At 49.2% G+C, this 14,193-nt stretch overlaps 1 protein-coding gene across 7 annotated transcripts in view; it reads left to right on the top strand.

Moving 5' to 3' along the window:
* KMT2C (lysine methyltransferase 2C) overlaps window positions 1-14,193 on the top strand; it is a 2,745,351-nt gene that overhangs the window by 67,028 nt on the left and 2,664,130 nt on the right. For all 7 annotated transcript variants that reach the window (XM_069647923.1, XM_069647922.1, XM_069647921.1 and 4 more), the window contains exon 2: window positions 12,967-13,103. In XM_069647923.1, the coding sequence (XP_069504024.1) occupies window positions 12,967-13,103 (137 nt within the window). The remainder of the gene's footprint in view (window positions 1-12,966; window positions 13,104-14,193) is intronic.

Genomic DNA, 14,193 nt, shown 5'->3' with positions numbered 1-14,193 from the left:
AGAAAGGCTACCTAGGCTGGACCCAAGGCGAGCTCTGAGCTTTTACGTCAGCAGACTGGCTAGGATTAGGCAAGCAGACCAACTGTTTGTAGGATACTCAGGTCACAAGTTGGGACTACCCATAACAAAACAGACCATTTCCAGGTGGATTATTTTGGCCATTCTGGAATGTTACAAACTGGCAGGGAAAGAACCACCCCAAAATCTTAGGGCTCATTCAACCAGGGGTATCACAGCCTCTTCGGCCCTCCAAAGAGGGGTACCGCTCCTCGACATATGTGCAGATGCCACATGGTCGTCCGCACATACATTCACAAAATTTTACAACCTGGATTCCTCCACTAGTCAAAAGACCAGATTTGGCAAAGCCGTATTACATTCGGTTCATTCCTAAAAGGGATACATGACATTATTACTCCCACCTCCAATTACATGCCACTGCTATGGGAGTCTATCAAAGATAAGGAATACGTCGGAGGACACAATCCCTTTGAAGAACAAGTTACTTCTTACCTTGTAACGTTCTTTCGATGGGATGTTCCTCTGACGTATTCCTTATCACCGCTCCCATCCATCCCCGCAGTAATACTTCCCTTGTGGTTGCAGCTTACGCTCCTTCAAGGTCAATAACCAATTCAGGCATAACTTATCTTCTCCAGCATTGGATCTTTCATGGATTCACATGCTTAGAATATTCCCTGTCGTCAGACTGGGACCCCTCGGTACACATAACTTTCGACACTTTTTGTCCTATCTACGTCCTTCTAGGACCCGCCTACGCATGCTCCGCAGGCCGTGCTAGTATAAGAGGCCCGCCCCCGCGGCTCCCCTTCAGATTTCAAGCGTCTCCAAAGTAGTGGGATCTCCTCGTGTTGTCCTACTGTTTTGTACTAGGTTGCGTCACTGGATTTCGAGTAATAATGTCCTCTGTGTCAGGTAAAGGGGGACGGACATATGGACTGCATATATTGCCTCCACCCTCACCATTCGGCGGATACCTGCGACATATGCAAGGGGATTTCTCAAAAAACCCTCAAAGACCGGAACCGACACCTGGTGGCATGGCTGAATGATGGAGCGGGGGCATACCCCCCCTCGGAGGTGGGCTCCACACAGTCGGCGAAAACATCACACCGAGCGGCCTCGTCGGAACCGCCGGCGAAGAAATCTAGACCGTCGGAAAAAGAGTCTTCTGGAAGTCACTCCACTAGAGACTCCTCTGCAAAGAAACCATCCTCATCAAAAAAGCATGAGAAGGAAAGGAAATCCTCCTCTGGCGATCATCACAGATCGACCACGAGTCGAGAGTCGAGTAAAAGCGGGCACAGTGCGGAGAAGGCGGGATCGCCAAAACCACCTGCGAAGTCTTCGTCGACGGCGGTCCAGTCATCGACCGCCTCCCTACCACTTGCACAGGGGGCATCCACCGTCCCGTCGACAATGGCGTCGACGAGGGCCTCGTCGACGAGGATCCTACAGGAGGCCTGAAGTCTTTGACCCGACCCCCCCGGAGCCTTTGCTACAGGAACAAGCTATGTTGCTGTCCTCGGAGAACGAGAGAGTTGCTGGCCCAGCAGACCTAGGGCTACGAGCGGCTGACAAGTCGTCGACGAGGGCCTCCGTTACACCGGTATCTGCCCCCTCTCCTCAATCCTCAATCGGTTTTGTCGTTGGATATTCTGTCCACGCTTCAGTCCTTGTTGCAGTCGTTGGACCAGCGACTACCCCAGGCAAGCCTGCCACAGTCACTCGTCGACGAGCCGGGCCCGTCCCGTCAACCGACGCACCCACGCATGCCAATCTCAACACTGGCACAGGAGGAAGGTGAGCTGGCAGATTCGGAGTCCGACAGGGGGGGCCATGTCGGATATCTCATTATCCCCCTCCAGGGATCCTACCTGGGAGTCAGAGGCGGAGTTGGAAAACCCCAGAAGCCCAGCTCACCCGTCCCCTCCGGACGACATCGCGTCATTCCATTCTATGATGGAGAAGGCATGCAAAGAATTTGGTCTGTCCCAAGAAGAACAGAAAAGGGATTGTTTTTTGTTCGACCACATGGGCAAGAGAAGGAGGTCGGTGTTCTCGATATCAATACTGGACCATGTATGGAAAGAGGGGTTGCAGACAATGAGACGCCCATTCTCAGAACCAGCAGTGAAAGGATGCCTAGAAAAAAAGTTTAAGGCTCCAGAGTCTACCCCCAAGTGTTCATCCTCCCAACCAACACCGGACTCGTTGGTGTCGGCGGCAGCAGCGAGGAAGGCAAAGGCACAGCACAAGTGCACGACTCCTCCTGAGAACGAGGCGAGACGCCAAGATGCCTTTGGCAAGAAAGTGTTCTCCGTGGGAGCAACCACAGTAAAGGCCGCAAACTCTCTGGCAATTGTGGCCAGATACGATAGGGAGATGTGGCACAGATTAGCTCTGCTGCTTGATCATCTTCCAGAAGAACAGAGGAAGGCGGCGATGCTACTGGTCCGAGAGGGTGAGGAAGCCTCAAATCACGCAATAAACATCGCGGTGGATCTCGCTGAGTCAGGCTTCAAGCAAGTCCACAACGGGGTGGTATTGCGTCGACAGTCATAGCTTAAGTGTACCTACTTCAGGCCAGAGGTGCAATACAAGGTCTTAGATATGCCCTTTGAGGGAGACCTTCTTTTCGGCGAGAAGGTGGACGAGGCCCTAAAAGGGATGAAAGAAGATTCGGACACGGCACGTTCATTGGGTGCCCTCCAGAGTGGCAGAAGTTACAAGTCTTTTCGTCCCTTTAGAGGGGCTTCGGGTAATTCGAGATTCTCTTCTGGAGACAGATCCTTTGCCAGATCGGCTTACCCCTCCCAGGGATACCGACGTGCCTCACAATCGGCTAACCGTCGACGAAACTTCCAGTCTTCCAGAAAACGACCATCATACCCATCGTCGTCGAGAGACAAGCAAAATAAAGATCAGCAGTGACATACCACGCACCGTTCTGGGGGGAAGAGTCTCAGCATATGTCAACGAATGGGAAAGGATAACGACGGACCAATGGGTGTTAGACACCATAAGAACTGCCACTCTCTGCAATTCAAACCCAACCCTCCGCAAATTCCACCTGCGTTCACCGCTCAGTCCCATATGAAGGTACTACAACAAGAGGTACACTCATGTTAGCGAAGGGCGTGATAGAATTAGTTCCAACATCAGAGAGGTCAAGGAGTCTACTCAAGATACTTCGGCGTAAAAAAGCCGAACGGCAAATGGCGTCCCATTCTAGACTTACGCGATCTCAACAAGTCCTTAAAGAGCCTAAAATTCAAGATGCTCACTCTGCAGGAAGTGATCCGCGCAGTTCAAAAGGGAGATTTCCTGGCGTCCCTGGATTTACAGGACGCGTATTTCCATATTCCAATGTGTCGGAAACACAGGAAATTCCTACGTTTTGTAATAGGGCGAACTCACTACCAATTCACGGTTCTTCCTTTCGGGCTCAAGACCTCCCCCAGAACGTTCACAAAATGCCTGGCTCCAGTGGCTGCCTGGCTAAGGAAGCAAAGCCACCATGTATACCCATACCTCGACGACTGGCTGGTAAGGGGATCCTCCCCAGCGTCGACCAACACAAGTCTGCAAGCCACCAGGTAGCTTCTACGACGACTAGGATTCGCCATAAACTTCGAGAAATAAATCCTCTCTGCGGCCATCGAGAACGCTGGTATTCTTGGGGGCACAGTTCGAGACTCAGTTAGGGTTGGTGAAACCTTCCCTCGACAGGACCTCAAGACTCATTCAACAAGCGGCCCGGCTACGGCGGAACACCAGGATCTCAGTGAGAAAGTATGTTTCGGTCCTGGGGGCCATGGCATCCTGCATCCATCTGGTGAGAAACTGTCGACTATTCATGAGGCCAGTCCAAGAATTCCTCGCGGACCGATGGACACAGGCTCAGGGATCGTGGTCGGACAGGATAACCGTCGACGACGACAAGCTACGTCGGACCCTCCAGTGGTGGCAGAGTTCCCACAATATGAGCAACGGTGTGCCCCTACAGGAGCCGGAGTTTCAGAGCACCATAGTTACGGATGCGTCCCTAACCGGATGGGGAGCGCACATGGGGGCTCTACAAACGCAAGGTCGCTGGTCTCCAACGGAGTCACTCCTACACATAAACGTACTGGAACTCAGAGCGGTACGATGGGCTTTGAAGGCGTTCCTACCACACATCAAGAGTTCGCGAGTGCGAATACTGACCGACAATACAACAGCCATGTTTTATCTGAGGAAACAAGGAGGGACAGGATCGAGGACTCTTTCCATAGAAGCCCAGAAAACATGGCATTGGGCATCGAAACACGAAATTTCCCTCGTGGCTCATCACCTTCCAGGAGTGAGGAACGGCCAAGCCGACTCCCTCAGCAGAAGCATGGCCCAGATACACGAGTGGGAAGTGGACACGGGTCACTTGAGGAAAGTGTTCGAAAAATGGGGTCACCCCCCTCTGGACGCCTTCGTGACCAAAGACAACAAGAAATGCGAGCAATTTGCAAGCAGATGGCCCCAAGAGGGATCGGTGGGGGAGGCGTTCTCCTTCCCATGGACGGACATGTTCCTCTATGCTTTCCCCCCGTTTCCCCTCATACGGAAAACAATACAGTGGATACGCAGATACAATTGCTGGGTGATTCTAGTGACACCATACTGGCCGAGGCAACCGTGGTTCTCAGACCTCCTCCATCTATCGCTGGAACATCCCATAGCGTTTCCAAAAGTCAAGTACCTTCTATCCCGGGACAGAGGCACGGTGTGGCATCACGACCCGGACAGTCTCAACCTTACGTCCTGGCTCCTGACTTCTCGGAGTTCGGCGCCTTAGACATTTCAGAGGATTGCCAAAAAATTCTACAGGCGGCTAGAGCCCCTTCTACTAACAAATCTTACTCCTATAAGTGGCGGAGATTCTGTGAATGGTGTAGAGGACAACGGGGCCTACAACCATTGTTGGTGACGCCGGAACAAGTTCTACCTTACCTGCTCCTCTTGGCAGAAAAGGGATTGTCCCACTCGTCGATAAAGGTACACCTGGCAGCCATCTCGAGGTTCACAAGGAAGAGGCAGTCGTCTCCTCTATTCGTTGACAGACTGGTAAAACACTTCATGCGGGGTTTATTTCGAGCCTTTCCCCCGGTGAAACGTTTTCCCCCGACGTGGAGCCTCAACACAGTGTTGGCAGGCTTGATGAAACCGCCTTTCGAGCCTATGGCCACGTCCGACATAAAATTCATTTCGTGGAATTTGGCATTCCTGATAGCTATCACATCAGCCAGACGTATCTCGGAACTACAAGCGCTGGTCGTGGACCGGCCCTACCTAAGATTCTTTAAGGACAAGGTAGTCCTGGCAACTAACCCTATGTTCGTCCCGAAGGTTCCGACGGTATTCCACAAACACTCATCCGTGGTTCTGCCTACTTTCTTTGCCACTCCATCATCGGCAGCAGAAAAAACTCTTCATACCCTGGACGTTAAGAGGGCCCTGAAATTTTACCTACATCGTACACAAGACATCAGGGCTACTCGGCAACTGTTCGTCGCATATGGTCCGTCGACGAGAGGAAAAGCAATCTCTAAACAGGGACTGGCTAGATGGGTCTCGTCGACGATTGCTTTTTGTCACTCTAAGGCCGGAAGGCCACTGCAAGGACATCCTAGAGCTCATTCTACAAGGTTGATGTCCTCCTCAACAGCGTTATGGGCTGGGATTCCGCTGACGGACATATGCCAAGCGGCGGCATGGTCAGTGCCCCACACGTTTACCCGCCACTACTGCCTTGCCAGGCAGCATGCAGACGAGGTGCAGATGGGAAGAGCTGTCCTGCGCCATTTGTTTCAGTAAGGTAAGCTCTTCCCTGTGGAGATTCGGTTATCTACCCTCTTAAGGGCGATATACTTTATGTGGGCAATGTTATATGACTTAACTTATCCCTACGGGAGATATGCATTGTGTAGTAGGGTGAGGATATATATTGTTACATTACATTCTCACCGCCGTCTCAAGCGTTACTGCTATACAATCTATTCTAAGCATGTGAATCCATGAAAGATCCAATGCTGGAGAAGGGAATAGTTTCTTACCTGTAACTCCATTTCTCCAGCATTGGTATCTTTCATGGATTCACATGCGCCCGCCAACCTCCCCGTATGTAATGTATGTGATAAATTTAACCCTTCCTACTTTGGAGGGGCCGAAATCTGAAGGGGAGCCGTGGGGGCGGGCCTCTTATACTAGCACGGCCTGCGGAGCATGCGTAGGCGGGTCCTAGAAGGACGTAGATAGGACACAAAAGTGTCGAAAGTTTTCCTTTGAAAAAGGCTATATATGTGTACCGAGGGGTCCCAGTCTGACGACGGGGAATATTCTAAGCATGTGAATCCATGAAAGATACCAATGCTGGAGAAATGGAGTTACAGGTAAGAAACTATTCCCTTCTAAAACGGAACTGAGCAACGGACACCGCGTGTGACTATTTATGGGCATGGTGACGTCTGCGCCGATACGGTGGCTGTCGAGGGACATCGACTCGGCGGACGTCGACGCGCAGCGCCCTCTACAGAGAAATTTCTGAGGCCAGCAAGCTGGAGACGAATTATGAAAGATAAGGAATACGTCGGAGGAACATCCCATCTAAAGAACGTTACAAGGTAAGAAGTAACTTGTTCTTCGAAGGGATTGTGTCCTCCGACGTATTCGTAATGTAAGATATTTGTATCTCCAGCTTGCAGGCCTCGGAAAAAATGTTTTCCCAGCAGAGGGCGCTGTGTGTTCACGTCCGTCGAGTAGGTGTTCCTCGACAGCCACCGTATCGACGCCGACATCATGCCTATAAATGGCCACGCGCAGCGTCCGTTCAGTTCCGTTTTTCCGCGCTTCGTGTGCCTCGGAATACCGTTGCACAGTTCGTCAGTCGAAATATATTCATATTTCCTTCAGAAAACCGACTCATACTCAATGGCTTCCTCCTCCGACCCGACGACTCCTCGGTCCGGTTTCAAAAAATGCCGAGACTGTGGGAAGAAAATGTCGTTGACTGATCCTCGCAGGATCTGTTTGTGGTGACTGGGAATCTAACACCAGTGTTCGGAGTGTGAGGAATGCCTATCCATGACGGCGAAAGCCTTGAAGGAGTGTAAGGGGACGCTCGAGAGGTAAGTCAGTTTTAACTTCCTCGAAAGTTTCTGCGGTAGAGTCGAGACATACGTCTCCTCACCGTCAAAAGCATTCTCGGTCTAGGTCTCGAAGTGGCTCCCACCACTCGTCGAGGTCTAGACACTCGAAAAAGAGACGTAGAAGATCTCCTTTGACGTCGTCTTCTAGTTCCCCTGAAAGAGTAAATTGCCCCACAAAACACAGCTCTCAGGCTGAGTGGGAGGAATTCAGAAAAAAGATGCTAAGCGTCTTCGAGAAAGCGGCCTCGACCCCCTCGAAGTCAGCTGAGGGTGATACCCCGGGTGAAAAGCCCAAAAAATCGAAAAGCCGCGAGTCGAAGCACCCGGCGAAAGAGTCGACCCAAAAGCGCCATGAGCCATCGGGAAGTAAAGCATCTTCGACGCCATCGTCGAAAGCCCCTTCGAAGCATAGATCGGCGCCATCTACGCCGTTATCGAAGGGTTCTTCGACGCATCCGTCGATCGAGTCGACGCCAACATCGGCGCCGATAAAAGAAAAACCCACGGCTACTCCACAGCCAACGGTTACACCGAGAGCCTCCGACATGACGTCGAGAACGTCGTCGACATCCTCGAGCAGGATTCCGATCCTCTCGTTCTTCGAGGCCTCTTCCAGTTTTCTCGACGCCTTTGTCAGCACCTTCGAGGATTTTTACATCGGCGTCGACGACATCAACCTTTTCAAGGCCACTGATGATGGCTCCCTCTGCTTTAGAGATGGGTTTTATACCATTTCACAGGCCAGAGCATCCCCCCTTAACTTCAATTTATGAAGAAAGGGAAGATTCTGATCAAGAAAGGCCTTTTGGGCTGCAGAGGACCACATCACCTGAACCAGAGACTTTTGCCTCTGAGGAAAGAAGGTTGAAAGACCTTCAGGATGCATTACAGGAAGCAAGTGGCCTAGACACTTCCCCAGAAGTGGAATTTGTCAAACCAGACCCAGGGGAACATGCTGAAACCCCTTAGAACCCTAATGTCAAGACTTCTGGAGTTCATGGGTTGGTCTGCGCCTTCACCTGTTTTTCAACAGGATGACCTCACAGATATTCTGGATAAAGGTCCACAGGAGGATCCTGTGGTTCCCTTTCATTCTGCTTTACAAAGAAAGATTTTAACTAACTGGGAAACTCCTGAAGTTGTCCCTGCGGTTAACAAGAAGTTGTCAGCGAAATATAGGGTATCTGCTGCTGACCCTGAATACCTATCTAAGCACCCTACTCCAGAGAGTCTGATGGTCCAGGCTGCAACTTCATCATGCAGTACATCTGCATTCCCCACTGCTCCACAGGATAGGGATGATAAAAAATATGATGCCATGGCTAAGAGTCTTCTCGGCCTGTAGCATGGCTTTAAAATCTATTAATGCGACTCTACGCTTGCTAGTTTCAGCCACACTCTTTGGGAGTGTGCTTCATCAGCGGCTGACTGCCTCCAGGAAGGAGAAGAAAGGGACGCATTTTTAAATATCATCAGAGATGGTAAAGATGCAATGTGTGAGTCCTTTCAAACTGGCATTGATTCTGCTGACAGTATCAGCAGGGCCATGGCGGCAAGTACCACAATCCGCAGGCATGCGTGGTTGAGAAAGTCCGGCTTGGCTTCTGACGTACAGGCCAGACTTTTAAATATGCCCTTTGACGGCTCTTCCCTGTTCGGTAAAAAGACGGATGACAGTTTGGAAAAACTGCAAACATCTAAAGCAGCAGCCAAGTCACTAGGAGCTGCAATCCGCCAAACTAATTTTCGTCCCTCAGGATCCTCTTGGAGAGGAAGGTCCTTTCGCTATTCCTCATGGAAGAGGCAGAGGACGGCCGGCTCAAAGAGGCCAAGGAAAATGTACCCGTGGTGGACGGGGTAAAGGAAAGAAAGCTGCATCAGCAGGAGCCGCTTTACCTTCGGCAACTGCATCAGCCGCTCCCAAACCACTCTGAGGTCTCCCATCACAAGACACCTGTAGGGGGCAGGTTAACTCACCATCTGACGGAATGGCAGGCTATTACGTCAGATGCTTGGGCATTGGAGACAGTTGTCCAAGGTTACTGCCCGCCTTTTCTACGCATCCCTCAGAGCCATCCACCGGGGAACAGCTCTCTGAAAGTGCCGGATCCGCTCCTCTTGCAGGAAATTGTAGACCTGCTAGAGAAAGGTGCCATAGAACCGGTACCTGTAGCTGACAGGAACAAGGGCTGGTATCCCCACCCCTTCCCCCCCCCCCTACTTTCTCATACCAAAGAAAGACAGAGGACTGAGACCCATCCTGGACTTAAGAGAATTGAACAAGTTCCTCAGGAAGGGCAAGTTCAAGATGGTAACTCTCTCTCAGATCCTTCAGGCCCTCCAGCTTCAGGACTGGTTGGTATCTCTGGACCTTCAGGATGCTTATTTCCATGTGCCAATCCATCCCAAGCACAGGAAGTACCTGAGGTTCGCAATTGGCAACTCTCATTATCAATTTCGAGTTCTGCCATTTGGGCTGACCTCCGCCCCGAGGGGCTTCACCAAGCTAATGTCGGTTGTGGCTGCAAGCTAAGGAGGGAAGGGATTCACGTCTACCCCTACCTGGACGATTGGTTGATCAGAGCAGTTTCTTCGGAACAAGCTCGGATCCAACTAGATTGTCTGCCACTTCCTTCACAAGCTGGGCTTCTCCCACAATTTAAAGAAGTCACAGATGATACCATCACAGAGAATCCAGTTCATTGGAGCAGTCTTGGACACGTCCCTGGGGAAAAGCCTCGCCACCAGAGGTGAGGGCTCAAGATATTCTGCAGATGGTCACCAGGTTTCAAAATGCCCAACGGCTCCCAGCCTACGACTTTTTGAGGTTGCTAGGCCTCATGGCATCCTGCATATCCCTTGTGCCAGAGGCTCTCCTGAGAATGAGATCCCTTCAGTGGGCACTGAGGACTCAGTGGTCACAATTCTCAGGGAGTATGACGGATCTCCTCCGGATTCCGGACAAGGTAGCCCACAACCTTCAATGGTGGGCCTCTCCAGAGAACATCTTGAAAGGAGAACTGTTTTGGCAACCATGGCCGGAGATGACAGTAGTCAGACGCCTCACTCATTGGGTGGGGAGCCCATGCCAACGACTTGACCATCAGCGGTCGTTGGTCTCCATCGGAGTCCAGACTACACATCAACCTGTTGGAGCTGAGAGCCATCAGACTGGCACTGCCGTCTGTATGGGGGAGAAATGTCCTGATAATGACGGACAATACAGTGGCCATGCACTACCTCAACAAAAGAGGAGGCGTAGGGTCACTGCCACTGTGCAGAGAGGCGATGCAGCTCTGGTTTTGGGCAATTCAGGAAGGAATCTCTCTATCGGCAATTCACCTAGCCGGAGAGAAGAAATTGACAGCGGATGCTCTGAGCAGGCAGAACAGTCTCCCACGAGTGGGAGATAGCTCAGGAAGTCCTTCAAGAGATCTTTGCCCTTTGGGGAACCCCTCAAGTGGATCTGTTCGCCACCAGTATCAACAGGAAGTGCGACAGATTTTGCTCAAGGGAATTTCCCCCGAGAGGAGCTCTAGGAGACACGTTCGTAGTGGACTGGGAGTTCCCACTTCTGTACGCGTTTCCTCCGGTCCCTGTCATTCCTCAAATGATCAGAAGGTTGAGAAGGTTTTGGAAGACCATGATCCTAATTGCCCCGTATTGGGCCAGGAGAACGTGGTACCCGGACCTTCTGGACATGTCCATCCATCCTCCAATTCGTCTACCGTACAGAGAGGATCTTCTCTCGCAGAAGGGAGGTCAGGGTCTCCATCCAGCCATCAAGACCCTCAACCTTCACGCTTGGTATCTGAAAGGTTGAGGTACAACGATTGGGACCTTGCAGATGACGTCATGGATGTGTTGCTTTCGGCCAGAAGGCCAGCAACTAAAACTCTATTCCGCTGCCGTTGGAATAAATTTTGCAGCTGGTGCGGAGAAAAGAATATCGAACCCTTTTCATGCGGTACACCTGTGCTGTTATCCTTCTTACTTTATTTGGCAAATTCAGGCCTTCAAGTTGGCACTATTAAGGGCTATCTCGCAGCACTATCTATCTTTAAGCGCACTTCAGAGGAGCTATCGTATTTCAAAATTCCATTGGTAATACAATACCTGAAAGGTCTAACTAATGTTTACCCTCCAAGACCATTCCAAGTTCCCTTATGGGACTTAAATCTAGTTTTAAACTTCCTAAAGGGTGCTCCTTTTGAACCACTCCACTCTTGTTCATTGAAGTTTCTCACCCTCAAAACTGTTTTATTGGTAGCATTAACATCTGCTAGAAGGGTTAGCGAGATACAAGCCCTATCTTGTAAACCTCCTCATACAATTTTTCACAAGGACAAAGTCGTTCTACAGGTGAAGCCTAACTTCCTCCCAAAGGTAGTTTCTGAATTTCACATTACTCAGAAGATTACTTTACCTTCATTCTATCCTCTTCCCCATCCAGGGAAAGAGGAAGAGAGACTACACAGGCTGGACCCTAAGCGAGCCTTGAGTTTATATCAGTAGACTTGCTAAAATTAGACAAGCAGACCAACTCTTTGTAGGTTACGCAGGACATAAATTGGGATTACCAATAACCAAACAAACCATCTCCAGATGGATTATTTCAGCCATTCTGGAATGCTACAAACTGGCAGGGAAAGAGTCCCCTCACAATCTAAGGGCTCATTCGACCAGGGGTATCGCAGCCTCCTCAGCTCTTCAAAGAGGGGTACCAATTAGAGACATATGTGCGGCTGCCACATGGTCGTCCGCAAATACCTTTACCAAATTTTATAGCCTGGATTCCTCCTCTAGTCAAGAGACTAGATTTGGCAAAGCTGTGTTACACTCTGTTTATTCTTAAAGAGTAATATGACATCTCTTACTCCCGCCTCCAATCACATACCACTGCTTTGGGAGTCTATCATAGATAAGGAATACGTCGGAGGACACAATCCCTTCGAAGAACAAGTTACTCCTTACCTGTTAACGTTCTTTCAATGGGATGTTCCTCCGACGTATTCCTTATCGCCCTTCCCATCCATCCCCGCAGTAACATTTCCCTTGTGGTTGCCGCTTGCGCTCCTTCAAGGGTAGTAACCATTCATGCAATAACTACCTTACTCTACAAAACGGAACTGAGGAACGGACGCTGCGCGTGGCCATTTATAGGCACGATGACGTCAGCGTCGATAAGGTGGCTGTCGAGTAACACCTACTCGACGGACATCGACGCACAGCGCCCTCTACTGGGAAATAAATGTTTCCGAGGCCAGCAAGCTGGAGATACAAATATCTTAGATAAGGAATAAGTCGGAGGAACATCCCATCGAAAGAACGTTACCAGGTAAGGAGTAACTTGTTCTTCTCAGTGCAGTTTACGTCAGAGTGCAAAGCACATAAAGTGATAAGTGACTCAGAACAGCGACCTACAGGATCATTAATTTCAACAATGTTATGAGTGTTATGTCTTTCTACAGAACCTGTCCGGTGTACGGATACTTTTTTCCAGTTTCAAATATACTGTTTTTTGTCATTTTCATTCTTTGTTTTTAAATGTAATTAAATACTTTTGAAACATTTTCCAAACACCATTGTTTTATTGTAGTGAATGGTTCATGCAGTGAACTTTTGCTGTAATTCACTTTAGAGAGAATACATTTTGAAACGTATTTTAATTCTTGACATTTTGCATCACTAGTTTGTGTAACAATTACTAATCTATTAGGTTTCTGTAATATTACAGCATGTGATATTGGTGTCTCTTATGTAGGCCTCGAAGCAGAGGAAAAACTGCAGTGGAGGATGAAGATAGCATGGATGGGCTGGAGACAGCAGATACTGAGAACACAGTGGCTGAAACTGTGGCGAACATTGTGGCGAACATTGTGGCAACCATTGTGGAAACAGGTAATTGGAATTGGTTGATGTTAAATGTGTTCTCATTGCCAAAATCAAGGTAAAGATTATTACACAATTGCCCAAACTTTGTTAAATCCATACCATTGGGTACAATGCAGTCTTCACTCCTTTCCCCAATTCATTAATGGAGAAATTGCTCATATTGAAACATGCTATTCATTGCCTAAACAATATCACATCATACCTTCTATTAAAACGTTCAAGCAACTGTCCATGATTAAATGGTTGTGCATAGTCGAAAGTTGTATTGTATGTGTACTACACTGATCCGTTATTTCTTATTTGATAATCACAACTATTTTGAGTTTAAAAAAAAAAAAAGTTAATGCGCTTAGCAGCCCTTGGGCATCGTGGCGCTGTTACAGAATACTTACTTACATGCAGGTAACAATAACATAGGTTCCTTGGTTACAGTGGAACACGATGAAAAACGTCAAATGTTAGTGTGGATTGAAAATGTAAAATGAAAATGTAAGTTACTATTTAGTTAAAGTTTAGTTTTCAATGCTTTGGAAAACTGTAGGATGTTTCATTTCTAATTGTTGTGGGCAAGCCTTTCCAGTTTTTGGGTGCTAGGTATTGGAAGCTGGAGCCCCCTGCTTTGGTTCTTTTGAACAAAAGGATGTAGATCTGGTTAGAGAGGTGCGTTCTAGTAGGTCTGGAGGATGTGATGGGGGTGATCTTTTCTGAGCAATATGGGGGGCCTTGCATGAAGGGCACTTGTGCGTGATGGCCAGTGTTTTAAACAGAATGTGCTCTTTGATTGGCAGCCAGTGCGTGTCTCTTCTCTACTGCGAGAGGTGTGTTCCCTTTTGGGGATGCAGAGTACTGCCCTGAGGGTGTTTTATGTGACTTGTGACTTGTTAAGGTTTTTGGTTGAGGTGCCCAGATAGGAATAGGGCATTACAGTAGTAGAGTTTGGCGCCGACTGTGGCCCTGGCAATTGCAAGGAAATTTTTGGTTGATAAAGGTTTTGACAGCGTTGCTAATGTTTGTGGTGAGTGCAGCTGAGGAGGCAATAACACTGACCTGTTGGTCACCGTCGAGGAAGAGTCCAGGAAAACCCCTAGTGTTTTGA

This window comes from Ambystoma mexicanum, chromosome 2q (assembly GCF_040938575.1).
Source record: "Ambystoma mexicanum isolate Mex_15411 chromosome 2q, UKY_AmexF1_1, whole genome shotgun sequence".
Lineage (NCBI taxonomy): Eukaryota > Metazoa > Chordata > Amphibia > Caudata > Ambystomatidae > Ambystoma > Ambystoma mexicanum.
Note: the sequence above shows the minus strand (reverse complement) of the source record. Positions and strands in the feature narration are given on the sequence as shown.